The following is a 27,988-nucleotide window of genomic DNA, read 5'->3' as shown; positions in this document are numbered from 1 at the left end:
TATGACAGCATCTGATTCAAAGGAAGTCCCTATGGACTGGAAATGTGTGAATGTATCCCCAATTCACCGAGGGGGAGTCAAAGGGTGACAAGAGTAATTACAGACCTGTTAGTTTAACTTTTGTTCCAGGAAAAATAATGGAGTGCTGCTTAAAGAAGTAATGCAGGATCAATGAGACAAGGCTGCAATTATACTTTAGACAGAGCATGGGTTCGTTAAGCAGAAATCTTGTTTGACCAATTTGATTGGATTCTACAATATGGTCTCAAAGGAACTGGATGCAAAAAATAATTTTGATATCATATACTTAGATTTCAGGAACACTTTTTATACTGTTTCACATAAAAGACTACTGTACAAATTGGAGCAGCGTGGCATTAAGGGCAAATTGATCTATGCATAAAGAGATGGTTGAGTGACAGAAGAAAGAGAATGGTAATCAATGGACACTATTCTTCATGGACTAATGTTATTAGTGGAGTTTCCCAGGGTTTGGTGTTGGACTCATGTTGTTTTCTATATTTAACAATGATACTGATGAAGGCATACCAGGCTTAATGTCTAAGTTTGCAGATGATACAAAGGTTGGTAGGGTTGTTAATAGCAAGAATTAAGGCAAACCAGGCCTAGAAAAAATTGGACCAAGAAGTGACAACTGAGGTTTAACATCAATAAATGCAACTTAATGCATATCAACAACAGTAATCCCAGAATAATATACCAATTGAATTGTACCATACTCAAGGTGACAGAGAACAAAAGTGACCCATGAGTGACTGTATAGTCACTCATGGGTCACTTTTGAAGTTCTGAGCTCAGAGAGGATGCTAGCACAGTTCATGGGGGCTCTGTCAATGATATACAGGAATTTTGCCAGAATGGAAAAGGAGATGATTATCTCATTGAATAGTGCAGAGATGAGCAACAAAATTATCTAAGGACACAAAAGGTTATTCTTACCACAAAAGACTTCATTCTGCAAATTGCAGTGGTTGGAAACGAGGCACCTGCAAGGAGACCCGAATTAAGTGTTTAAATGACTGAAGTGGCTTTGAATGGATTAAGTAAACTAAATGCTGATGGCCACAATACCACCTGTGTTACAAAACTGAGCAATAATACTACTGGTTAATCTAATTGGGAATTTTACTAAGAAATTATTCTAATGTCAATTTTAGTTACTTTAAGAATATTCCAACGTATTTATAAACATATTAATAATAAAATTTGTTTTACTCCAATACAAAATTACCTTCATTGAAATTGCTTTCAATAATTTTCTTATAGAAGCCATGTGCACTTGTACAGACACTGGAATGGCCATAACAAAAGCATGCCAGACAACCAAACTCATTTTTCACTTGCAAATCAAAAAATCCTGGCTTGCACCTATTAAAAAGAGTCATTAATAACATAACTGTTAAAAATAAGTGCATGAAATATATTATATGAGTATGGTAATTATGCATACGATAAGATGTGTATAATAATGAACCAGCTTCACTACATGACTCAATCTACTGTCTGTCTTTTGATATTTAGTACACCATGAATAAGAAATTATCCCTGTTTAACATAGTGCAGCAGTTCCCAAAATTTTTTTGAATCACAAACCTCATTCAACATAATATTTTTTTATTGCAAACCCCTTTCAATCTAATATTTTTATTGCAAACCACTACGCCTATATTCTCTGAAATTGTATAATCATTCTGAATTTTTATTATAAAATATTTCCAGTACTACGTTTTTATAAGCGATAGAGTAATAATAAAAATTATTATTAAGTATATTAACAATGTTTTTCATACATAACAATGGTTTTTGAGAATGAAAAAAATATATTTTATGTGGGAAACATTTATTTAACACAATATACTGTAAGATAGTAAACTAATTACAGTATAAGGAATTGTGGGAGATGTTTCTTCCGTTGTAAATTCTTTACTTTATATTTAATTTTATTTTACTTTATTGTTTATTATTAGTTATATTTTGTAGTTTACAAAAATATACCTATGTAAATCTAAGCAGATGCCATTACATAATTTTCAGTGCGAACCCCCTGGAACACTTTTGCAGACTCCCAGGGGTTTGCGAACCAGCGTTTGGGAACCGCTAGCATAGTGAATCAAATTCTCTAATTGTAGATGCTGTAAAACATCTAGCATGTATAGGCTGTCTTAACACTATTGCAGCATTAGCACTTTTAAAAGTGCTTAGACATAAATGTGAGCTATAATTTATGTTTCATTTAATGTTGTTAGAGTTCATGCTCATTTATAGCTGCATTTGTTTACTAAGTTTACACTTCAGAGCTTTTAAGGTATTTGCTTTAATATTGTGCATATAAATAAAAAATATTTTATAGTATATTAAAAAATTAGGGAATTCATTCCTGGATAAATTTTATTCACCTTTATGTACATCAAGGACAAAGGCACATATTTGGCCATTGGAGCTTTGTCACCTAGAGCCAAATATCAGAAATACACCTCTCTTTTAATTAACTGTATTGAATTTATTCAATTAATAAATGATTTAATAAAAATCAATTACAGTAATTATACTTTTACTATCATTGTTTTAATCAAGCCTTTGAATTCTCCAAGCTATTAGCCTAAATTGCTCATGGAGGAAATTTATTCTAATGACCAACAAATCACTCTCAAAAGTAAAAAATTGAAGTATTATTTAATATCATAAAAATTTCAACTTTATTCATTTTGGTGTTTCACAAAGTCTAGTTTTCTTTCTTTGGAGACCTACTTCATTTTCTACAGAGTCTACATAATTTTTTTTATATCTTGCATCCAACTGCAGATCATTCCTTCTGGAATCCCACACTCACGAAATATACTACAATGGTTTAATGAAATAATGAAATAATTTTGTTTCACCACTCTTAACCCTTTTGGTAATCTTTCACTTTTTTTCAACTATATAATTTTTTCTTTTGGTAGTCATTACTTCAGTCCTATTGATTTACTAATTTTTCTGTGTATTTATTTCTGATGCCCTAGAATTTACAATGTTTTGAGAAAACTAAATCAAAACCAAACTGTCCGGCCTATCATAGTGCCAAAGTAAAATCACATAATTTTTCCATAAATCACTTCTCGGTTCATGTATATTTTTGTTTAGTTTAGCCCTTAGTAGTTTTTTGCTATCCTAAGTGTAACTTCTAGTCAAAGAAAGGATGTCGTGTGCTGTTGTTTACAAAAATTTACTTTGTAACTAATGTAATTCACTTGATGAACGGTAGCCATATTCCCCTCTAGAGGTAGCTGTTTGTAATTAGCATTCCACTGATATACTTTTTTATTGCATCTCTAGCTGAGAGGATAAACTGGGTGTCTAGAGCAATTAGTCTCGGATGTGTTCTGCTGTTTACAAAAATTATTCTGAATATATATATATATATACAGCCAATTTTTATCTAATTCCCCCTCTCTGAAATATGGTAGTAGGATGCACAGAAGATATGAATATATACAGTATTCACATTTTCCAGTTTCCAATATGAAACTCCTAGTTTTTTGAACATACTACTTTTTTTCATAATTTCTTTTAGGGGACATGTCATACTTGCAGCATATCCAAAACTGCAGCATGAAGGGGCACATTATATTAAGGTTGCACTGTATATGCAACACAGAACTGTTTTTGATAAAATTACATTTTATGCACAAGCTGTTTAACAAAAAAAATTTTAGATGTAGATTGTTTATCTGATGTGTTTTATGTGGTTTTCTTTAGGAACTTGAGAATCCTTTATAATACAATAGTTTTTCTATATGTTTGATGATTTTGTAATTGATGTTTGAAATATAAAGTAGACCAAAAATAATAACTTTCTACTACTCCATTTTTTGATCACACAGATTTTTGTCATCCCCATTCCAAATCTTGGCTATACTACTGAAATACAATAATAACAAACTATACCTTTGTTTCTTCCAAATACATAATGAATAAGAGCACTACTTGACTGAGGATTCTGTGAATATCCTGTAAAGTTTTAATGTGTAATTGATTGAATTGTATTAGATAAGTCCCATTCAAGGGTCTTATCAAATATGCAAATACCTTTTAAAAAAACTGTTGATAGTATTTTGACCTACCTGTCACAGCGCTGTCCTTCGACATTATCCTTGCATGGGCATTTTCCCACCTCAGGATCACAGGAAGAAGAATCATGAGCAACACCAGCATCATGACAACCACAAGCTCTACAGATAAAATAAGCTGAATAAACATCATTAGAATATAAAAATAGATACAAAGAATATTTGCTCATCAGTAGGTGGCTAGCCTCTTTTTTAAAAAATGTTTTTTAGTTTTGAAAATATATGTTAGTGAAGAAATGTGCTATACTCGATGATATAAGGTCCTAAAATATGTTTGGATCTTATATTGTTTATTTTCATTAAATTTAACTAATCGAATAATTTAACTAATTAATTAATTTAAATGTTTAAAAAAGTGTGTTAAAACTAGAATGTGATGCCATAAAATGCTTTGGCTACTTAGATTCCTCTATGTGCTCAAGCTCACTAGGCTATGTCAGGGGCTCATATCTGGTGAGTATGGGCATGGCACACCCAGGGTCCTAAGCTGGATGTTATCATTCTTCTCTTTCTTGGTGATTCCCTTCTACTTCTCTCTCTCTCTCTCTCTCTCTCCTGGGTAAATAAGGATTTTTTTTTTTTTTATTTGCTTGTGCAGCAAAAGCCTCGGGCTTCCTTGCACTATATCGCTAATAATGTCTATGTGTCCATCAAATACTACTGCTTCTCATTGAAATTTTCCTAATTACTGTATTTCCAGAAAGAGTAAGAGGGAGTTGCCTCAAAATTTCCATGCATAACTTTGCCATATATTAGCATAAATGATTAGCATGCTAATCAGTGCCGTACAACATTCAATGAGGAGTTGTTGTTGTTATTTGGTTTTTAGGAGCATTAGCAACTAAGGCCATAATGCTCCGGGAATATGCGGTGGTCATTCCCTGACCTTTCTGCATCCTCCGTATTTGGTGGTGACGGGCTCAAACCCCGGTCTAATCAAGAAGCGTGTGCTACGAACTGCTGCTCCTTCCCCCCTGGCTACGGAGGCGCCTCAATGAGGAGTCTATTATCACTCTAGTAGAAATCTGAAGGTGCTATAAAAATGAATGTAAGATTAGCTGGAAAACAAAACAGTAAGAAAATGAGAAAGAGTTGGCTCATCAGATTCGGAAGACAAAAATGGCATCATGGGACAAGAATGGTATTGTGCTGTCATCTTCAGTGACAAATTAGGTTTCTTTTCAGGATCCAGTAACAGCCATATGCACCTCTGGAGTTATGCAAGGGACAGAGGTAATCCAACCTCTATTATGGAGTAGTATATACACCCAGAATCATCATCATCATCATAAGGAGCCATTAATTACAACAGCTGTTCATCTCTGGTTATATTAATGACAGTTATGGAAAAACATTATTTTGAAACCAATGAAGGCTGCTTCTGCTTTGTGTAAACTCCATCCCAAATGTTATATTCCAGCAAGATAATGCCCACTCATATAAAACAGCTCTTATATCCCAACAATGCCTACATGATACAGAAACACTTCCTTAGCTTGCAAGTTCACTGGGTCTGTCACCATTTAACACATTCATGAGGTTTTTAAATTGTCACGTTAGAGCTACCCAAGAACAACTTCAACCACCCATGTTTATTGTACCCATAAATAGTTTGTATATTCTCTGGTTAGGTTTCCCCGATGAAATACCCAAGTTTCCAAGAGACCAACTACCTCAGCCACAGAGTGAAAAAAGCACATAACTGCCATAATGCCAGCACATAGTCCTGGCATTATTGCAGATTTGAACCTGGACCTTTTCCATCTAGTGTGGGGATTTATGTGATATGATGGAACTTCCACCAGCAGAAAATTGATCCAGAACAGACTGGCAATTACTGCTGGGACTGAGAGAAAATTTGGATCATCGACCTAGTCATGACATGATAACTGATTCAGATGGGGCCAAAAACTTTCTGGAATCACTGGGGATAACCTGCCAGTCCAGCCATACCTGCAACTGCTGCCCAACCCTTGCACCACAAGTGCAAGAAGCACAGCTAAATGTTTGCCAAAATGATATTCGCCACCTTTTCAACTTACGACTGTGATGTTTGTGTTGCTTGTATCACTGTTCACAAAGATCATAATGTATATTTATGTGCACTGCATTTTCCTAAGAACTGATATCTGTCACTCACATATTTTGAGCTTACACTCCTTTTAGGTGGGGTAATTTCAATGATGAGCAGTATAGTTAATTAATCAGTTTTTGGGTGATTTTAATGGCTGGTATTATTATTATAAACATATATATTTACTTCATTGCCAAATGAATAAAACTGGTATATATTCACAGTAGACTCGTAGATAAATTACTATACATCAGCTCTCAAGATGACCCCACACACCCACCCACCCACCCACCCACACACACACACACACACACACACACACACACACACACACACACACACACACCTGTGTTAATACATCATAAATCATTGTTTCTACAATTATCAAATGCACCAGACCAGAATTTTATTCTTGAAAAATGATCTAAAGGTCAACTTATGTCTTCATAAATCAGGATGAATCTCCCAATGAATCAGTAACATTAAAACCTCATTAAAAAAAAAAAAGAAAAAAAAAAACCACACACACACACACACACACACACACACACACACACACACACACACACACACACACACACACACACACACACACACACTTCTAAGACCAATGGCGTAACTATGCCAATGCGGTGCATTTAGGCCCACGACCAAAATGGGGCCTTCAGCCCATCAAGCCCTCAGCTGGCCACATCAACGCCAGAGCTTGCACTTGGTCATCGTGAAACACAGCGGCAACCCCCAAGGCAGAATGCGCTGGTCCCAAAGGAACTAGTAGTTGTTGGTGACTCTATTGTCAGGGAAACGGGGAACATGCTTTGTAAAAAGGATAGGTGGAACAGGACCAGGGTATGTCTGCCAGGGGCAAAGGTTGATGACGTAGAGCAGATATCATCTTTTAAGGGCACAAAAGGTGATATAGTTGTACACGTTGGCACTAACGATATCAGGAGTAGGAGACCGGCAGAATTGCTTAACAAGTACAGGTCACTGTTGAAAAAAAGCCGTGAAATAGGGTTGAATTTGAAAGTGTCTGCAATTCTGCCCAGACACGATAGGAGGGAGTATATGATGAGAGCCTTGTCGATCAGTTCGGCCCTGGAAAGATTGTGCAAGGCTCAAGGGGTAGAATTTTTTTCAGCCTGGACTGTACTTGTTAACAGGAGAGATTGCTTCTACAGGGATGGGATACACTTAAATAGAAAGGGTGCAAGAATATTTGCTGATGCTATCGAGGCAGAGTTGGGTGGGTCGAAAAACTGCTAGCTTGGGGGGATACAAAGATGAATAGATTAACAGTAGCCACTGGCAGAGGTGAAAGAGATTCTTGCACTGCTTCTATTGGAATGAGCAGAAACCTGAAAAACAAGATTCAGGATATTTCAGAGACTGCTGGGAGTCATTGCGGTACAAGTAAACACATGGGTTGTGTTAGGGTAGCTAAGAATAGAAATAGGAACATGTATACTTGCGTGTACACCAATGCTAGGAGTTTAGTAATAAATTTGATGAGTTTGAGGTATTGCTCAAAACATCAAAGGCAGATATTGTTGGGATATCAGAGACGTGGTGTCACACAGATATAAGGGATGCAGAACTGGAATTTGGGGAGTACAACATCTACAGAAAGGATAGACTGGATAAGAAGGGAGGAGGGGTTATGCTATTAGTTAAGAAATACATAAAATCCAAGGAAGTGAAGCCAGTGGACATTGCTGGACAGTGCAGTGTCGAGTCAGTTTGGTGTGACATAAGCATTGGGAGATCAAAATTGAGAGTAGGAGTGTGCTATAGGCCTAATGACTCTGATGAGTATAATAAGAAACTGTACAGGGAAATAGTGGGCCAGTAAATCAGAGAATCTTATAATGGGAGATTTTAATTTCCCAGATATTGATTGGAATTTGGGGGCTGGTCACTCACACACTAGCAAGGCTTTTGTGAATTTATTGGATGATTGTTTTCTACATCAGCATGTTTGGGAGGCAACTAGAGGGAGGAATACTCTTGATTTGATTATCAGCAGTGATTCTTCATGCATTAAGAATCTGCAGATAAATGAACCACTAGGTGGCAGTGATCACAGTGTGCTGAAGTGGGATTTACTCAAAGAGGTAACTACCATTAGGGGTAAAGGGAAGGGTTATTGCTTCCGTAAAGGCGACTACGATGGACTGAGACAGTATTTAAATTCTATACAGTGGGACCAACTGATGATGTTACCAACAGCAAATGCAAAATGGGAAGCATTCAAAGAACTTATCTTGGAAGCTACTAGGCTTTATATACCAACTAAGAAATATTGTTCAAGGTTTAGACCTAAATGGATGTCAGATGAACTGATAAGGCATACGGTAGAGAAGAAACGTGCATGGGATACATACAAATTAACACATGACACAGAAGCCTATGAGAGATACAAGTTGATCTGTAACCAAGTTACAAAGGAGGTTAGGCAGGCGAAGGCAGATTACAAGAAATCTTTGGCAAGGGATGCAAAGAAAAACAGCAAAGAGTTCTTTACTTATGTAAACTCTAGAAGGAAGGGGGATGAATCAGATTGGTCCACTTGATATCGATGGGTCAACTGTTGATGATCCTGCTCAGGTAGCTAACAAACTAAATGAATATTTTGCATCGACATTCACACATGAGGAGTTATTTAGCGAGGGGAAAGCTATTGTTATTTTTTTTTTTGTTATTTTTTGGTTTTTAGGAGCATTAGCAACTAAGGCCATATTGCTCCGGGATATGCGGTGGTCACTCCCTGACCTTTCCGCATCCTCCGTATTTGGTGGTGACGGGCTCGAACCCCGGTCTAATCAAGAAGCGTGTGCTACGCACTGCTGCTCCTTCCCACCTGGCTACGGAGGAGCCCAGCGAGGGGAAAGCCAGAGGTGTATTCAACTCTAGCAGTAAGCTAGAGAATCTTGTAATAACTGAGAGTAAAGTGGAGGAGAAATTGTTGAAGATAAACACAAGAAAGGCACCCGGCGTGGATGGGATCTATCCAGTTATATTAAAGGAGGCAGCAGAGGAAGTAAGCAAACCCTTAGCCATAATTATGAGAGCTTCCTTGGACTCAGGGGAGGTACCCACAGACTGGAGATGTGCAAATGTGACCCCAATTCACAAAGGAGGATCAAAGGCTGACACAAGTAATTATAGACCTGTGAGTTTAACTTCTGTTCCTGGAAAATTAATGGAGGCACTAGTTAAAGAAGCACTGCAGGATCATTTAGACAAGACTTCAGTCATAGCTCGGACACAGCATGGTTTTGTTAAGGGGAAGTCTTGCCTGACCAATTTGATTGGATACTATGATGCAGTCACAAAGGAACTGGATGCAGGGAATAACTTTGATATTATATACTTGGATCTTAGAAAGGCTTTTGATACTGTTGCACATGGAAGACTGCTGCACAAACTGGAGCAGTGTGACATTGGAGGCAAATTGCTGCTGTGGATAAAGGGGTGGCTGAGGGGGAGAAGACAGAGAGTGGTAATCAATGGACACTGCTCGTCGTGGACTAATGTTATTAGTGGAGTCCCTCAGGGCTCAGTGTTGGGTCCATTATTGTTTTCTGTATTCATAAATGATATTGATGATGGTATATCAAGCTTAATGTCGAAGTTTGCAGACGATACAAAGGTAGGCAGGGTTGTCAAGGACACTACTGACACTATGCTGCTGCAACAGGATCTGGAAAGGTTGATCAGATGGGCTGAGAGGTGGCAAATGCAGTTTAACATTGACAAATGTAAAGTACTACACATGGGAAACAGCAACCCCAGAGCAACGTATCAACTCTGTGGTACTACACTGACAGTGGTAGAGAATGAAAGGGACCTGAGGGTGGTTGTGCAGGCAGATATGAAGTTCTCTGAGCAGTGCAGACTGGCTGCAAGAGTAGCTCATGGTGTATTGTCAATGATATATAGGAATTTTTCTAGCAGGGATAAGGAGGTGATTATTCCTTTGTATAAGGCAATGGTCAGGCCACACCTAGAGTACTGTATACAGGTCTGGAGGCCTCATTTCAAGAAGGATGTAGAGCTGCTGGAACGAGTACAGAGAAGGGCAACAAGATTAGTGAATGGAACAAAGGGGTGATCTTACCAAGAAAGCCTTAAGTTTTGCAAATTACAGTGTCTGGAGACTAGGCACCAGTGAGGTGATCTGATAGAGGTGTATAAAGCATTGAATGGTTTGAGCATGCTCAATGCTGATTTGATACTTCCTCTCGCTCAGAATAATCACCTGAGAGGGCATAAATTCAAATTGAGGAAAGACAGATGTAGGATAGACGTGCGGAAATTTGCCTTTAGCCAGCGAGTGGTTGGTTGGTGGAACAGACTTCCATTCCTTGTCGTGGAAGTTGATAGCCTAAATAAGTTTAAGGCTCAGCTGGACAGGTATTTTGAACCAACAGAGGGGTGAAGTGGAAGTGGTTTTTTTTTTTTTTTTTGGCTGATGCTGCATAAGCTTGCTTTCTTGCATCAAATGCCTCTACTAATGCTAATGCTGTCCTTTTTGATTTTAAAACCTTCCTGCTGCTTAGATTTTTTGAAGTGTAACATTTCGGATAAACACGTTCATTGCTGGTAATGCACACGTGTGTTTTCATAGGTCTTCATTTAGCCATGAAGGCAAGTGAACAACAAGGTCATTACAGAAACAGTGACACTAATTAGACTTCCGATAGCTGCCAATTACACATGGAATTGATTGCAGAATATGTTAATATGCTCACCACTGCTGATATAGAATTTACAAACTTCGTTTGGGCTGTTTGAAGCAGTTCAATGGCATGCACATCACTTAGCAAGGCAATAAAACTGTAAACATGACAGAGAGAGAGAGAGAGAGAGAGAGAGAGAGCGAGAGAGGGGGGGGAGAGTTTTAGTGTGAATACAGTTGCAATACAGTACTGTAGAATAAATTTCTTTAAAAAAAATTAACACCCTATAAATAGGCCCTAATGCATTTGAATTAAAGTCCTCTATAAATACATGCTATATTAATAAACTGTCAGTCAAACTTAACTGGACACTTTGGCTGAAACTGCTCCATAATCTATCACCACTAAATGAAAAGCATGCAGGGAGGTAATCATAAAAGCTACTAAACTTTTTATACAAACTAAGAGATACTGTTCTAAGTTTAAACTTACATGGATGTCAGATAAACTGATGAGACTAATGGCTGACAAGAAAAATGCAAGGGATTTTAAATTAGCAGGGAACAAAATACCTGCAATAAGTGCAAACTAGTCTGCAATCAAGTCAAATAACTGGAAATTGGTAGAATAATGAGCACTTAAACCTGCGTGGAGTGTAATCTGCATTTAAATTCTTAAAGAATTAACAGATTATTCTCATTACATGTTTCATGGTACTTCCTGTACCACTTCTTCAGTGACTGTAAAGACAGTAAAACTGTTATATTATGGTGATATGATTTATTTAAATAATTTTGATTACACATTATTACCTATTAATTTTATTACACATTATTACTTAACAATTACATTTGTTTACACATTAATAGAGCAATATATAATAAGCTTTATATAGCTCTATAATAAGCTTATACAGTATCAGCCAAAGGGAAAAAAAAAAAAACTTTTCATTTCACCCATCCATTCTCTCCAAAACTTTATCTAGTTCTTCCTTAAATTTATTTAAGCTATCAACTTCCAAAGCAACACATGGAAGTTTGTTCCAGCAATCAACTACCTAATCAAATTTCCACACATCTATTCAACAACTCTCTTTCCTCAATTTGAATTTATGCCCCTTCAGGTTCGTAATCTGATCAAGTGGAAAAATCCCACCAGAATTGAGCCTGCTCAACCCACTCAAGGCCTTAATACACCTCAATCAGATTACCTTGCAGGTGCCTAGTCTCCAGATGCTGCAATTTGCAGAACTTAAGCCTTTCTTGATAAGAGGACCCATTCATTCCCCTCACTAATCTTGTTGCCCTTCTCTGTACTCGCTCTAAAATGAGGCCTCCAGACCTGTGCACTACAAGGCGTGGCTTGACCATTACCACATACAAAGGGATAATCATCTCTTTTTCCCTACTAGCAAAATTCCTGAGTATCATTGACAAGGTCCCATGACCTGCTCTGGCAGCCTGTCTGCAATGCTCAGAAAACTTCACATTTGACTACACAATTACCCCCCAGGGTCTTTTTCACTTTCCACTTCCCTGAGTGTAGTACTACACAGTTGGTACGTTTCCCTTGGGTTATTGCTACCCATATGCAGTACTTTGCATTTGTCAATGTTAAACTTCAGTTGCCACTTTTCAGCCCATTTGCCCAACTTATCTAGATCCAGTTGAAGTAGCATACTGTCTTTAACAACCCCGCAAACCTTTCTGTCATCCGCAAACTTAGACATTAAACCTCATATATATACCTTCATCAATATCATTGATAAATATAAAAAACAACAATGGGCCCAACACCGAACCCTGGGGAACTCCACTAATAACATTTGACCACGAAGAGCAGTGTCCATTGATTACCACTCTCTCGTCTCTCACTCAACCATCCCTGTATCCATTGTAGCAACTTATCCTTAATGCCATACCTCTCCAATTTGTACAGCAGTCTTCCATGTGCAACAGTATCAAAAGCTTTCCTGAAATCCATGTATATGATATCAAAATTATTTTTGGCATTCAGTTCCTTTGTGACCACATCATAGTATCTAATCAAATTAGTCAAGCAAGGCCTCCCTTTAACAAACATATGCTGTCTTAACTATTACCGCAGTTTTGTCTAGATGATCCTGCAATTCTTCTTTAACCAGTGATTCCATTATTTTCCCCGGAACAGAAGTTAAACTAACAGGTCCTCCCCTTCCTTATAGAATTCCTCATGTGTGAATGTAGATGCAAAATAATTATTCAGTTTGTCAGCTATCTGATTCATCCCCTTCCTTCTAGAGTGTACATAAGTAAAGAACTATTTGTTGTTTTTCTTTGCATCCTTTGCCAAGGATTTCTCGTAATCTGCCTTCGCCTGCCTAACCTCCTTTGTGACTTGATTACAGACTAGTTTACATCTGCCATAGGTTTCTGTATCACCTGATACTTTATATGCATTCCATACATTTTTCTTCTCTGCCACAAGCCTCATTAGTTCATCTGACACCCATTTATTATTATTATTATTATTATTATTATTATTATTAGCCATATGGTGCAAGGAAGCCTGAGGCTCATGCTGCACCAGCCAAAAAAAAATATATAAAAAATAAATAAATAAAAAAATTCGCACATTACCCTGATAGAGAAAGAGAGAAAGGACCTGGGGGTAATTGTGCAGACAGATATCAAATTTTCTGAGAAGTGCAGATGGCCTGCAAGAGTAACTCATAGTGTCTTGTCAATGATATACAGGAATTTTTCTAGCAGGGATAAGGAGGTGATTATCCCCTTGTATAAGGCAATAGTCAGGCCACACCTAGAGCACTGGTCTCAGACAGTTTTTAAATTCTATACAGTGGGACCAACTGATGATATTACCAACAGAAAATTCTAAGTGGGAAGCATTCAAGGAATAAATAGTGGAAGCTACTAAACGTTTCATACCTATTAAGAAATACTGTTCAAGGTTTAGGCCTAAATGGTTGTCAAATGAACTAATGAGACTCGTGACAGAGAAGAAAAATGCATGGGATGCATATAAATTATCAGTTAACACAGAAGCCTACGATATATATAAGCTAGTCTGTAATCAAGTCACAAAGGAGGTTAGGCAGGCGAAGGCAGATTACAAGAAATCTTTGGCAAAGGATGCTAAGAAAAACAGCAAGGATTTCTTTACTTATATAAACTCTAAAAGGAAGGGGATGAATCTGATTGGTCCACTTGATATCGACGGTTCGAATGTTGATGATCCTGCTCAGATAGCAAACAAACTGAATGAGTATTTTGCATCTACATTACACATGAGGAGTTATTAAGGTTTGAAAATGCCACAAGGTTATCAAATTGTAACAGGGTGCTTAATGATTTTGTAATAACTGAGAACAAAGTGGAGGAGAAATTGTTGAAATTAAACATAAGAAAGGCACCTGGGATGGATGGGATCTATCCAGATATATTAAAGGAGGCAGCAAAGCAACAAAGCAAACCCTTAGCCATAATTATGAGAACATCCTTGGAATCAGGGGAGGTCCCCACGGACTGGAGATGTGCAAATGTGTCCCCAATTCACAAAGGGGGATCGAAGGGTGACACAAGTAATTACAGACCAGTTAGTTTAACTTTTGTTACGGGTAAAATAATGGAGTCACTGGTTAAAGATGCATTGCAGGATCATCTAGACAAGACTGCAGCAATAATTCAGACACAGCATGGTTTTGTTAAGGGAAAGTCTTGTCTGACAAATTTGATTGGTTATTATGATGTGGTTACAAAGGAACTGGATGCAAAAAATAATTTTTATCATAAACTGGGATTTCAGGAAAGCTTTTGACACTGTTGCGCAGTGTCAATTTAGAATTCAACGTTGGTAACATTATCAGTTGATCCCACTGCAGAGAATTTAGAAAGTGTCTGAGACCCCTGTAGTCACCTTTACGAAAGCAAAAGCACTTCCCTTTATCCTTGATGGTAGTTACATCCTTAAGCAATTCCCACATCAGTACGTTGTGATCACTGTCACCCAGTCGTTTCTTTATCTACAAATTCTTAATGCATGAATAATCACATCAAGAGTATTACTCCCTCTAGTTACCTTCTGCATATGCTGATGTAGAAAACAGTCATCTAATAAATCCACAAAAGTCTTGCAAATGTATGAGTAACCAATTCACAAGTGCCAGTCAATATCTGGAAAGTTAAAATTCCCCATATAAGACATTCTGATTTACTGGCCCACTATTTCTCTGCACAAATGCTCATTATACTTATCAGATTCATTAGGCCTATAACACACACCTTCTCTCATTTTTCCTTTCCCAGTGCTTATGTCACACCAAACAGACTCAACATTGCATTGTTCACTAACATCAACTGGATGCACTTCCTTAGATTTTATGTGTTTCTTAACTAACAGCATAACCCCTCCTCCCTTCCTGTCCTGTCTATCCTTTCTGTACAAATTGTACTCCCCAAATTCCAATTCTGCACTGCTTATGTCTGTGTGAGACCACATCTCTGATATCCCAACAATATCTGCCTTTGATACCTTGACTAGTACTTGAAGGTCATCAAATTTATTAACTATACTCCTAGCATTGGTGTACATGCAAGTATACATGCACCTGTTTCTACTCTTAGTTACCGTAACACAGCCCATGTATTTATTTGTTCCACTATGACTCCCAGCAGTCCTGGAAATGTCCATTGCCTTGCTTGCCAGGCTGCTACTCATTCTAATAGAAGCAGCGCAAGAATCACTTTTGCCTCTGCCTGCAGCCACTGTTAACCTTTTATTCTGTGTATCCCCCCGAAGCTAGCAGTTTTAAAAGCAGGAGTAATTTAAAAACATTAGTGGGAGGCTGCAGGAAAAAAAAAAACAGAAAAAAGGGGGAAAAAAACAATGTTTTGAACTGTTTTATAATAATATACAAACAGTTTTTCAATGACAGAAACAGGAAAAATTAGTAATGTAGATTAGATGTACAAACTAACAGTGATCCAAAATGATCTTATATGTTGCTTGATGCACTGGGAAATAATAAGAGCAATTTATTGATGGAAGAACTAGATGCATAGTAAGCAAGCTCCCATTGTATGTGATAGAAAAGGCATCAAACCCCGTATCACATACTATAGGAGGTATTTAGACGATATTCCAGTTATTACTGATTGTAGCATTATCCAAGACATTTTACATTCATTTAATAATATTCATTCTAGAATCAAATTTACATTGGAAAGGGAGAATACAGATACTAAGTCATTAAATTTTCTAAATTTCACGCTTACTTGGGACTCGAATAAAATTCGATTTAACATCTATCATAAACCCACAAACACCGGTATGCTTCTGCACTATAACAGCTATCACCTGTTTACCTACAAAAGATCGATTATCGTTAATCAATTTCTCGATGCTTATAAATATTCAACGATGGAATCTGCTTTGGACTCAGAAATACAAATATTAACCAGCAGATTCTTAAACAGGGGTTATCCCCTTGCTACAATAAACAGAATTATTGTACAAGCTATGGATAGGATACAAAAACTACACCAACCAACAATAGTAATATCAAAAAATACTTTATTTCTGTCCCATATGTTGAACAGTGGCACAAACAGCTTAACAGATTCTTTAAAGATACTGAATTTAAAATTGTGGCCAGGCCAATAATAAAATTACACACTATACCAAACAATCACTCAGTCCTTTCCTCGTTTGCAACACAAATAAATGACCTGGTATACAACATTTCTTGCGGTGATTGCAACTCGTCTTACCAAGGTTCTATGCGGTTTCCTCTGATTTTTCGTGTTAATCAATGTGTGGCCTCAGTTCGTGCTTCTCGTTCAGCAGCATCAGAATTAGCCTTTCGTGCCATTAACGAAAAATATACTTTTTTATTTAATGAGGCCAAAATACTTAGTGTCCGACGTAATTATAAGAGATTATTAATTGCAGAAACCATCAAAATTAAATTGCATGAGAATTCTGTTAATGTTCGGTGGCCATATCTAATCTCCGATTCGTGGTACTTTACACACATGTACAAAGACAAATAATCCCTATTTAAGTTTCATGCACACCCCTGTTCAGTAATTTTCATTCCTGTGATCACGACATATGGTGAAAAAATGTTGTCGGCTTCAGGAAGAAAAATCGTTTGCAATTTTTACATTAAATTAATTTTTACTTAATTTTTAATTGCATTAAATTGAGTTTTAATTGTGTTTTAATTGTGTTCAATTGAGTTTTAGTTTTTTTACTGTAATGTAAGATTTTCAATTTTTTTAATTGTTTTCATTTTAATTTCTGGAGAGTATCATACGGAAGTGTTCTACGTATCATATTGAGGTAAACTTCTCTTATTCTTTTACAAATATTGATATCAACGTAGAACATATTGAACATTAAGAGCTTTGGTTCATACTATCAAATTTTAATTTCTTTATAGGGTTCTTTTTAATGTAATGCAGCAACTTTGCCCTTTCAAGCTCTCATAATATGCAAATTGGTCTGGGAATACACACTTGTACAGATGTAATACATGACAAACAATGTAAAACCAACACACTCTGACCAATAGTTAGCAATTCTCAATTGTAGACATGAACATAAATCCTATTTTATTAGTTTATAAAGTAGGGTTCGTATTTGTTTTTGTGTTGGCGCAGTCCTAGGGTTAGTAACATGATTAGCAGTAAGCATGTTCCAAGATCAAATTTGTATGATGCCAGAAAAAAAAAAAAAAAAAAGATATAAATACTACTTATTGGTGGACACCAGCCATGGAGTATAAAAAGAAACTTAAATAAGATCACCATGTTCAAAATAGATATTATCAATATGTTGGCACCTACTCCATATTCATGTCTCACTTCAGATGGCAAAATATTTAGAACCAATTCTGTGTATATCCCCCTACAAAGTATTCTATCCTCCGACATTAAAAAACATCTGGTTAGAAAAATAAATTTTTCATATAGAATATGATCCCATGGCGTTTAATAAAATCAACAATCCTCTGGAGGACACATTCACTAGTTTTTTGAATGTGGAAGCTGGAATCTTGCTCCATTTTTCCCATAAAGCTGCGGCTAGTTCTCTGCTTGAACCAGAAAGTCTTGTAACGGCTCTTAATTGTTATTCCAAAATATCCTCAAAGTGTTTGAATTGGAATTGATCTGATCAAGAAATGGCAGGTTTACCACTCATTAGACCACTATCTGCTTTGTGGCAAAATGCTGCTACAAACACAACCTCTATCCAAAAGAACTGTCTTAAATGCAGGTAAAGAACAGAATTGATCACTACGTCACAATGGAAGCTGCATTCGTGATTCATTGGTACAATCAGTGAATGAAGACCAAGCTTGTAAAACAGGCCTCTAACATTCCTATTAAAATTTGGCTGAAGGAACTATATTTGCATCTACATATCACATCAAAAAGGAATCAGTGCAGGTCCCTTGCTGGTTTTTGTACTTATTAACGATATTGATGCAAGCATATTGAGTTGCTAGGAACAGTCTACTTCTCCAAATGATACAAAGCTGACTGTGGTGATTAAGGACATTAATCAAACTATGCTACTTCATAGTTTGATTAATGTCCTTCATGCATTAAACTTCTGATAACTGAAGTTTAATGCATGTTAATACATATGGGTAGCAGTAATCCCAGACTAACATGCAAATTCATTTTCCACCACACTTAGGTAGTGGAAAATGAAAAAGACCTGGAGGTAATTGTGCATTCCGACATGAAGTACATGCTGCTAGGACCAGCTTGTGGGGTTCTTTCAATGATATACAGAAATTTTTCCAGCATGGACAAGGAGGTGATTATCGCATTTTATAAGGAAATGATCAGGGCAACATCATGAGTACTCCCTACAGGTGTGGAAGCCTACATTTTAAGAAGTATGTAGATCCCTCTTAAAATGGAGGCACTCTTATCATCAAGAACTTCAGTTCTGCAAATTGCAGCACTTGAAAACTAGGCCTGCAAGGAGACCTGACTTAAGCATTTAAGGCTTTAAATGAATCAAATACACTAAATGCTAACAGCATCCTTAATCTTTCTCTTACAACAACACACATAAGGGAGCATAAACTGGAAAAGGGCGGTTGCATGTGAAAAAATTTATTTTCGGCGAGAGAATAATTCATCTACTTTTGTGAGAGTGAGTTTGAATAAGTTTAAAAAGGATTTCTTAAATTAATATAAGGGATGGGCAAATGCTTTTTTCCATGCATCATTTTTCCACCACTAATAGTAGTCTGTTACACTAAAGTAACAATAATTATTTCTCAATGATAAAGTTTTGGGCAGTAAATGAATGAGAACTTCTTATAATTGTGTACAGAAAGTAGTTCGTAATAATATGAATACACAGATACCTGCATCCCCTTTCCGAAAAATCAAAGTAATTGGTGGCACAATGGTCACACTGACGTCCATCCACTCCTAATTTGCAAGGACACTGTCCATTTTCATGACACTGGTGATCTAATGATCCTAAATGAGACAGAATAAAATAATGTGAATGCATATAGATTAAGAAATAACATACAGAAAATTCTGTAAGCTAAAAAATGTGTGCTTTTATAAAAAATCAAAAATTAGAATTATTCTAATAATTGTTAACAAAGATAAATAATAGGCTAAAGAAAGTATTAATTTTATTTAATCCATTTGTTATCTGCGATACAGTGAATAATTGAAGCTCAGCTTTTTGTTTCATAGAATATAGGTTGATTGGTAAGTTCATATATCAGGCACCTGGACAAGTGAGTGGGCTAGGGAGAATCAGCCCAGACTCTGTATTGTGTTGTGGATAGTAGCATCTGTTCTTCTGGTAATCATGATCTCTTCCTAAGGCTCTTTTAAGCTATGACACTACTCATGTGGGAAATGTTTTACACTTTCAGGGTGTAAAACATTTCCCACATGAAGCACCTGTATAGACCCGATTTTAGGGTCTATACAGGTGCTACAATAATAATACTGTAATCTATACACTTGTAGATTTATCAAGACCTAAAAGATGACTTCTAAACAAAATACCAGAAAAATTCTCCACATAAACAAACACTTCTGAAACAGGAAAAGGAGTTATTCCAAACAGGAAATTGCAGAAAACCTGAGAACTGGGGACTATCAAAGAGGAAAGCAGAGTTGAGTTAAATGAGGTATCAACTGGGAATTCACTTTTAAAATCAACAAGAAAACTACCTACAGAACTGAAAATTCTAAAGTCCACAATGCTAATACATTTGAAATCATTAAGATATCATCTATATTACATTCAAGATTTCTCAAATAATAGCTTGCAGATTACACGAGGGGGATGATACCAGTGATATGCCTATACCTAAATATTATAAGTTACATCATTCCCAAACGTTAAGTCATTTTTAGTAACAAATGTGTGATATTCAAAAGTACACAGACATGAAATATTTATTTTAGAACCAAATAAAATCCTCGTTATTATGAAGAGACTGAACATACTCAACTGCATGTGATTTGGGCTGGAACAACTACAAGCATTAATGAATGGATGGATAAGCAGGAAGGTTAGGGAATCCTCTACATTTGATTCATAATTGGATTCATTGTTCAACCTCTGAAAGCATATTTTTGTCTGTGAGCAATGTTTATACTATATGTCTAGGTTGGCTTGCTGCTGCATGAAAAATTCTAGTTTTCAGAAGGGTGGGGCAATTATAATATCCTTCACCCAAAGTATTCTAACACCACCACAGAAATAACTGGCGTGTGAAAACAGCCCATAAAAGAGTTTCCCACCTCCGAAATGAAATATTGCTAAAACATTTCCAGATACTGACTGGAACACTTATGGGTTAGTCACAATTTCCATCAATATCTGGAACTTATAGGTTGGTCACTTACACACAGGGCCAGCGCTAGGTTGTTCAGTGCCCATCTGCCAAATAGCTGTGAGTGCCCCTTTACAAAAAAAAAAAAAAAAAAGATACATTGCACATTTTAGTGTAACATGAACAGAATATTAGAATAAATAAATAAATAAATATGAAATTTTATTTGAAACAAGTTTATTCACAAAATTTTTATTTTTCTTGATTTCATATTTACAAAATTAGAAATAATTTCCTTTACATCTAATTCAGCACATACATCATTTTCAATCGCTATTACAAGGTTTACAAGCCTCTCTTGTGAAATACTAGTTCATAAATATGTCTTAATTAAATTAATTTAGAAAATGAACGTCCAATGCTTGCTATACTAACAGGAATGGTCAATAATATTCTTAAAACAATCATTAAGTTAGGAATGGATAAATTATTAGACAACAAACTGAAAAACATCAAAAGGGTTTTGAATTTTTAATTTATCTTTACTGAAAATGTCTTTATAAGCAAATATCTTGTCAAAGAGTTCTGTACCATTTATATCTTTGATGTCACCATGTTTTAAAAGAGTCTCCAAATCATCACAGTTTTTTCTTAGATTTTCATTATCAATTTCTTAGAAATTATGTAAGAAACTGAAATGCTCACTATGGATTTCCAGTTGTTCAAAACATTCATCCAAAATTGTATAAAAAACACTGACTATAAATCTACCTTAATAAATAAGCCATGTCCGTGTTACCAACTCTCCGTTTTCCATTTTTATATTATAACACGTATCGATAAATTTACATCCATTCGTATCTCTTGAATATATTAATTTTTTCTTTTGAATAAGTCCCATTTCGGATAAAACTATCCATAATTTGTTGTCAAATTTGTCCATTTTGCTGGGTCTTCTAAATTTACATCAACTAACGATTTTTCATTTATAACAATGTCTTGCTCTGAATTATCTCAAAACAGTTCTTCACTTAAGACATCCTTCCTGATACAGAAGTCATCCAAACCTGAATACAATACTCAAGACATTAGCATTAGTAGAGGCATATGATGCAAGAAAGCAAGCTTATACAGCATAAGCCCAAAAAAAAAAAAACAACCCACTCCCATTTCACCCCTGCTTTCATTCCAAATAACTGTCCAGCTCAGCCTTAAATTTATTTATGCTATCAACTTCCACAGCAAAAGATAGAAGTCTGTTCCACCAATCAATTACCCTCTGGCTAAAGGCAAACTTATGCACATCTATCCTACACCTGTCTTTCTTCAATTTGAATTATGCCCTCTCAGGTGATAATTCAGAGCAAGAGGGAGAATCCCATCAGCACTGAGCATGGTCAAACCATTCAAGGCTTTATACACCTCAATCAGATCACCTCGCAGGTGCCTAGTCTCCAAACACTGTAATCTGCAAAACTTAAACCTTTCTTTGTAAGAGCAACCCTTCATTCCATTCACTAATCTTGTTCCCTTCTCTGTACTCGTTCCAACAGCTCTACATACTTCTTAAAATGAGGCCTCAGACCTGTATACAGTACTCAAGGTGTGGCCTGATCATTGCCTTATACAAGGGGATAATCACCTCCTTATCCTTGCTAGAAAAATTCCTGTATATCATTGACAAGACACCATGAGCTACTCTTGCAGACCGTCTACACCGCTCAGAAAACTTCATATCTGCCTGCACAATTACCCCCAGGTCCTTTTCATTCTGTATCACTGTCAGTGTAGTACCACAGAGTTGATACGCTACTCTGGGGTTACTGCTTCCCATATGTAGTACTTTACATTTGTCAATGTTAAACTTCATTTGCCACCTCTCAGCCCATCTGCTCAACTTTTCTAGATCCTGTTGCAGCAGCGTATTGTCATTAGTGTCCTTAACAACCCTGCCAACCTTTGTATCGTCTACAAACTTGGACATTAAGCCTGCTATACCATCATCAATATCATTTATAAATACAGAAAACATCAATGGACCCAACACTAAACCCTGAGGGACTCCACTAATAACATTAATCCACAAAGATCAGCATCCATTGATTACCACTCTCTGTCTTCTCCCACTCAACCAGCCCTTTATCCATAGCAGCAATTTGCCTCCAATGCCACACTGCCCCAATTTGTGTAGTAGTCTTCCATGTGCAACAGTATCAAAAGCCTTTCTAAGATCCAAATATATGATATCAAATTTATTCCCTGCATCCAGTTTCTGCAAAGGAACTGGATACAGGTCACAAAGGATGCAGTTCCTGCATCCTTTGTGACCACATTATAGTATCCAATCATATTGGTCAGACAAGATCTCCCCTTAACAAAACCGAGCTATAGCTGAAGTCTTGTCTAGATGATACTGCAGTACTTCTTTAACCAGTGCCTCCATTAATTTCCTTGGAACAGACTAACAGGTCTATAATTATTTGTGTTGCCCTTTGATCCTCCTTTGTGAATTGGGGTCACATTTGCACATCTCCAGTCCATGGGTACCTCCCATGAGTCCTAGGAAGCTCTCATAATTATAGCTAAGGGTTTGCTTACTTCCTTTGCTGCCTCCTGTAATATAACTAGATAGATCCCATCCACTCCGGGTGCCTTTTTTTATGTTTATCTTCAACAATTTCCCCTCCACTTTCACTCAGTTATTACAAAATCATCTAGCTCACTGCCAGAGTTTAATTCACCTCTGGCATTCCCCTCCCTGAATAACTCCTCACGTGTGAATGTAGATGCATATGACTTAACTGAGGCATTATAAAATAGAATAATTATATTTATAAAAATTCTTGTACATGATATATAGCCCTCAACAAAAGCTAGTGCTATGAGTGCTATAAAATATTAGTGCAAGTGGTGGACAAAGCCATTTTTCATAAGCCGGATTTAGAAAACTAAGTCTGCTACTGAGTGCACTGATCTCATATTGTGGAAGCACCTTCAGCACAAGTTGCCCTGGTATTCCACTACTCTAAGTAAGATACAATGCTCCAGTGAAGAAGTATAATGCTATTTTATTTAATGTGTTGTTACACCCAGAATCAAGTTTTAATTTTAGTATTAGTATCAGTCCTGTCAAATGAAGCAAGAAAGCAAGCTTATCCAACACAGCCAAAAAAACTTCCCACGTCATACTGTTCATTCCCTCCAATAGTTTGTCTAGTTCTTCCTTAAATTTATTGAAACTACCCACTTCCACAATACCAGATGGAAATTTGTTCTAACAATCAACTACCTACTGGATGGCGGCAAATTTCCACACAACTATCCTGCAACCATCCTTCCTCAGTTTGGATTATGTCCCCTCATGTGTGTAGCCTTAACAAGAGGAAGAATGCTACCAGCTTGCTAATCCTTTGAAATCCATTCAAAGCCTTAAACACCTCAATCATATCACCTTGCAAGTACCTAGTCTCCAGATGTTGCAGCTTGCAGAACAGAAACTTTTCTTGGGAAGTGCACCCTTTTGTTCTCCTCACCAACCTTATTGTCCACCTCTGAATCCATTCCAGCAGATTCACATCCTTCCTAAAATGAGGCCTCTAGACCTGTATGAAGTACTCAAGATGCAGCCAAACCATTGCCTTATACCAGCAGTTCCCAAACGTTTTTTAGTCATGGAACACTTTTTTACTCACGAAACACTTAGGAAACACAAGTTTAGCGGGATCCAAAGAACTGTTTGCTAATATTTTATTACATATGACACACTGTGCATCAGGATCATCTTTATTTCCAACACATGTAAAGCCAAAATTCAAATAACTGTCATTATACTTTCGTTTTGGTCTTTTATTAGTTAATTCCTGTTTCACTTCAGATTTTTGGGGAACAAAAGGCTGCGATTGTTCATCACTTTGAAGTGTGACAATATTGTGTTCGTTTTCATCGACCACAATTGTACTACTGGAAGTATTTTGCTTCTCACTTTAAAGTTCCTTTTTTCAACTACAAATCCATGTTCACATATTTTAATAATAATATTTCTAAATACTGATAATTATCAAAAAAAATTTATACAAGGAAGTGAGTTTAGTTATGATATCGGTTCACTTCCCCCTCTCCCTCAACCACTGCACTCCAGGCTAAATCACATACAAATGGCATATTAAGTCACTACATTTCTACTTTTTCATCTACGCATACTTTTCTATGCAAAGCCCGCCAAAATAAAGTGTTCAGTGGCCTATTTGATTATTAGTCTATGCCAGTATATTAATAACCAAAAAAAAAAAAAAAATGTTAAAAATTATAATGATACAAAAGTGGTGTATGCTACAGATTTGCAAAATTTATTTATTTTATTTTATTAATTATTAATTATTATTTCTCATGAAACACTTGTTCACATCTCAAGGAACACAGTTTGGGAAATGCTGCCTTATACAATAGGATAACTGCTTCCTTATCCCTACCAGCAAAATTCCTGTATATCATTGACAAAAACCCCATGAGCTGTTTTGGCAGCCTATTTGCACCACTCAGAGAACTTCATATTTGACTGCACAATTATCCCTAGGTCTTTTTAACTTTCCACTACGCTGAGTTTAGTACCACACAGTTGGTATGTTAATCTGGGATTAGTGTTACCCATATGCAGCACCTTGCACACTTGTCAATGTTAAACTTCAACTGGCATTTCTCAGCCCACCTGCCTAATTTTTCTAGATCTTGTTGCAGTAGTATACCCTGATTTCTATCAGTAACCACCCTGCCAGCCTACCTTTGTATCATCTGCAAACTTAGACATTAAGCCTGATATACTTTCATCAACATTATTAATAAATACTGAAAATATTAAGGTTGAACCAGCATCAAATCATGAAGAACTCCACTAATATCATTAGTCCATAAAACACAGTGTCCTCTGATAACCACTCTCTGTCTTCAGCCACCCAACCATCCTTTTATCCATAGCAGTAACTTGCCTTTAATGCCCACTGCCCCAATTTGTGTAGCAATTTTTTATTTACTAAGTAAATAAATGCACGAGGCATAATACATTATGAATTGGGAATTTACTATAGAACATTTGGTGAAATACATACCATTCTTTATTCATAATAGCAAATTGCAGTGAATGGCATTGATTTAATAGTATCTCATATTGTGACTCCCTTCCTAACGAGTTACCATGTATTGCACTACCTCGAATAAGTAATGCTTTTCCAATGGAGAAGGGAGTCACAATATGAGATACAATTAAATCGATGCCATTCATTGCAATTTGCTGTTATGAACAAAGAATGGTACATATTTCACTGAATGTTCTATAGTAAATTCCCAATTCATAATGTATTATGCCTTGTGCATTTATTTACTTAGTAAATATTACTATATTCATTGCAATTTGCTATTATGAATAAAGAAAGAATGGTGTGTATTTCATGTGCAACAGTAGCAAAAGCTTTCCTGAAATCTAAAATATGATATCAAAATTATTTTTTGCATCCAGTTTCTTTGTTACTGCATCATAGCTCCAAATCAAATTGGTCAAGTAATATCATCCCTTAAAAAATCCACACTGTGATTGTTGTACCAGCATTATCATATTTGTAATCGCATGTACTTTTTGGTCAGTTTGCTGGATGAAAAATTAGTTTTCATCTAGCAAACTATATGGTGACTATGATCCTGATGGCACTGCACTCTTTAAAAATTACAATGCCCCAAGTTACAAATCCTGCATTGTGCAGGAATGAGTTGAAGATCATGTCCAAGCATTTCACGTGCTCCACTGGCTACCACATTTTTCCCCCACATCAATCCCAATAAATATTTGTGGGATGCAGTGGAATGAGACATTCACCAGTCTATGCCACTGCCTCACTCCATTGCTGAACTGTGTTAGTTGTCTGACGACACTGAGGGTTTCTCCCATCTCCGCTCCATTGCTGAACTATGGGACAGCTTTCTCTCCCGCTGGTCCAGAATACCAGAGAACACTTTCTGCAGTCTCATGAATTTGATGCCATGAAGAATGCAAGCAGTTATCACAGTGAAAGGCAGTCCAGTGTGCTATTAGGTAGTGGTCACGAGTGTGTATATATATATATAAGAGCCGAAAGTATTCGTAAACAAGTTTTATTTTATATATATATCTTCTTCTTCTTCTGGCGTTATAACCCAGAAATATAGTACAGGCTTGTTAAAATTAAAGTATCCCTATGTAGAGGGCTCTGGAGAGAGTTCCAAGGCTGATACTGAAGAAAAATTTGGACAACAGGTACAATAAAGAATGTGCTCACCATTTATTGGAAAAAAAATTAGTTACAAAATTTGTCACTATATGGTGCTGTGGCAACACAAATAACTTGAACAGTGCTACAATTGTTCAATGTGTCCTCCATTTTGGTCAACAACAGTTTCCATTCAAAGAACAGCATTTTCTACAGCAGAATGTAACATGTCAACTGGAATAGCCAGCACATGACGTCTAATGCTGTCCTTCAGATCTGCCAGAGTTTGACATCCTTCCTGATAACACCTGGTTCTTCAAAAAACTCCACAACCAGAAGTCACATGGGGTGAGGTCCGGTGATCGGAGTGGCCAAGATGTCTGGAAACAATGGCTGATGACCCGTTCATCTGTAAAGTGTTGCCTTAGCAATCTTTGGACACAACGGTGGATGTGGGGTGGCACACCATCTTGCATGAATGTGGTATCCTGAAGGCAGGCACCCACGTTGTTGCAGCTCTGATATTGCAAAATTTGCCAACATTTCATAATATCGCTGTCTAGTGACGGAACAGGTGCGGTGTCCAGTCGGTGTACCTGTTTGAAAAAATATGACCCAATCGTGAATGTAGCTGTAAATCCACACCACACTGTCACTTTTGGAGAATGCAATGGGACCTCTTGGATAACTCGAGGGTTTTCTGTTGTCCAAATGTGACAGTTGTGCATATTCACTTGTCCATTTAAGCAGAAGTGGGCTTCAATGGATGTTCCATGGCCAAGTGATATCCATTGTCATTCGTGCCAGAAACTGAAGTGCGTATGTGAAATGAATATCTGCATCACCATGCTTTAGCTGCTGTAGCATGTGCATCTTGTAAGGATAGTACTGCAACACCTGACGCATTACTAGCCTTACAGTGGAATACGGCATGTCCACTTCACAAGAAACAGCTGGCACACTTGCACTGCCACATGGAGATTAACTTGATAAATCTACGACAGCCATAGCCACATCTTCAACACGAGAGGAGTCCA

The 27,988-nt window shown here is 36.8% G+C and overlaps 1 protein-coding gene across 4 annotated transcripts in view; it reads right to left on the bottom strand.

The window, feature by feature from the left end:
• LOC150087322 (laminin subunit gamma-1-like) overlaps positions 1 to 27,988 on the bottom strand; it is a 327,255-nt gene that overhangs the window by 214,620 nt on the left and 84,647 nt on the right. For all 4 annotated transcript variants that reach the window (XM_090371124.1, XM_090371125.1, XM_090371126.1 and 1 more), the window contains 3 exons: positions 19,276 to 19,393; positions 4,125 to 4,232; positions 1,253 to 1,389 (listed from right to left, as the gene is read on the bottom strand). In XM_090371124.1, coding sequence (XP_090227250.1) covers positions 1,253 to 1,389; positions 4,125 to 4,232; positions 19,276 to 19,393 — 363 coding nt within the window. The remainder of the gene's footprint in view (positions 1 to 1,252; positions 1,390 to 4,124; positions 4,233 to 19,275; positions 19,394 to 27,988) is intronic.

This window comes from Mastigoproctus giganteus, chromosome 4 (assembly GCF_048544385.1).
Source record: "Mastigoproctus giganteus isolate SK-2022 chromosome 4, ASM4854438v1, whole genome shotgun sequence".
Lineage (NCBI taxonomy): Eukaryota > Metazoa > Arthropoda > Arachnida > Uropygi > Thelyphonidae > Mastigoproctus > Mastigoproctus giganteus.
The sequence above is the reverse complement of the archived record's forward strand: the minus strand, read 5'-3'. Positions and strand labels throughout refer to the sequence as shown.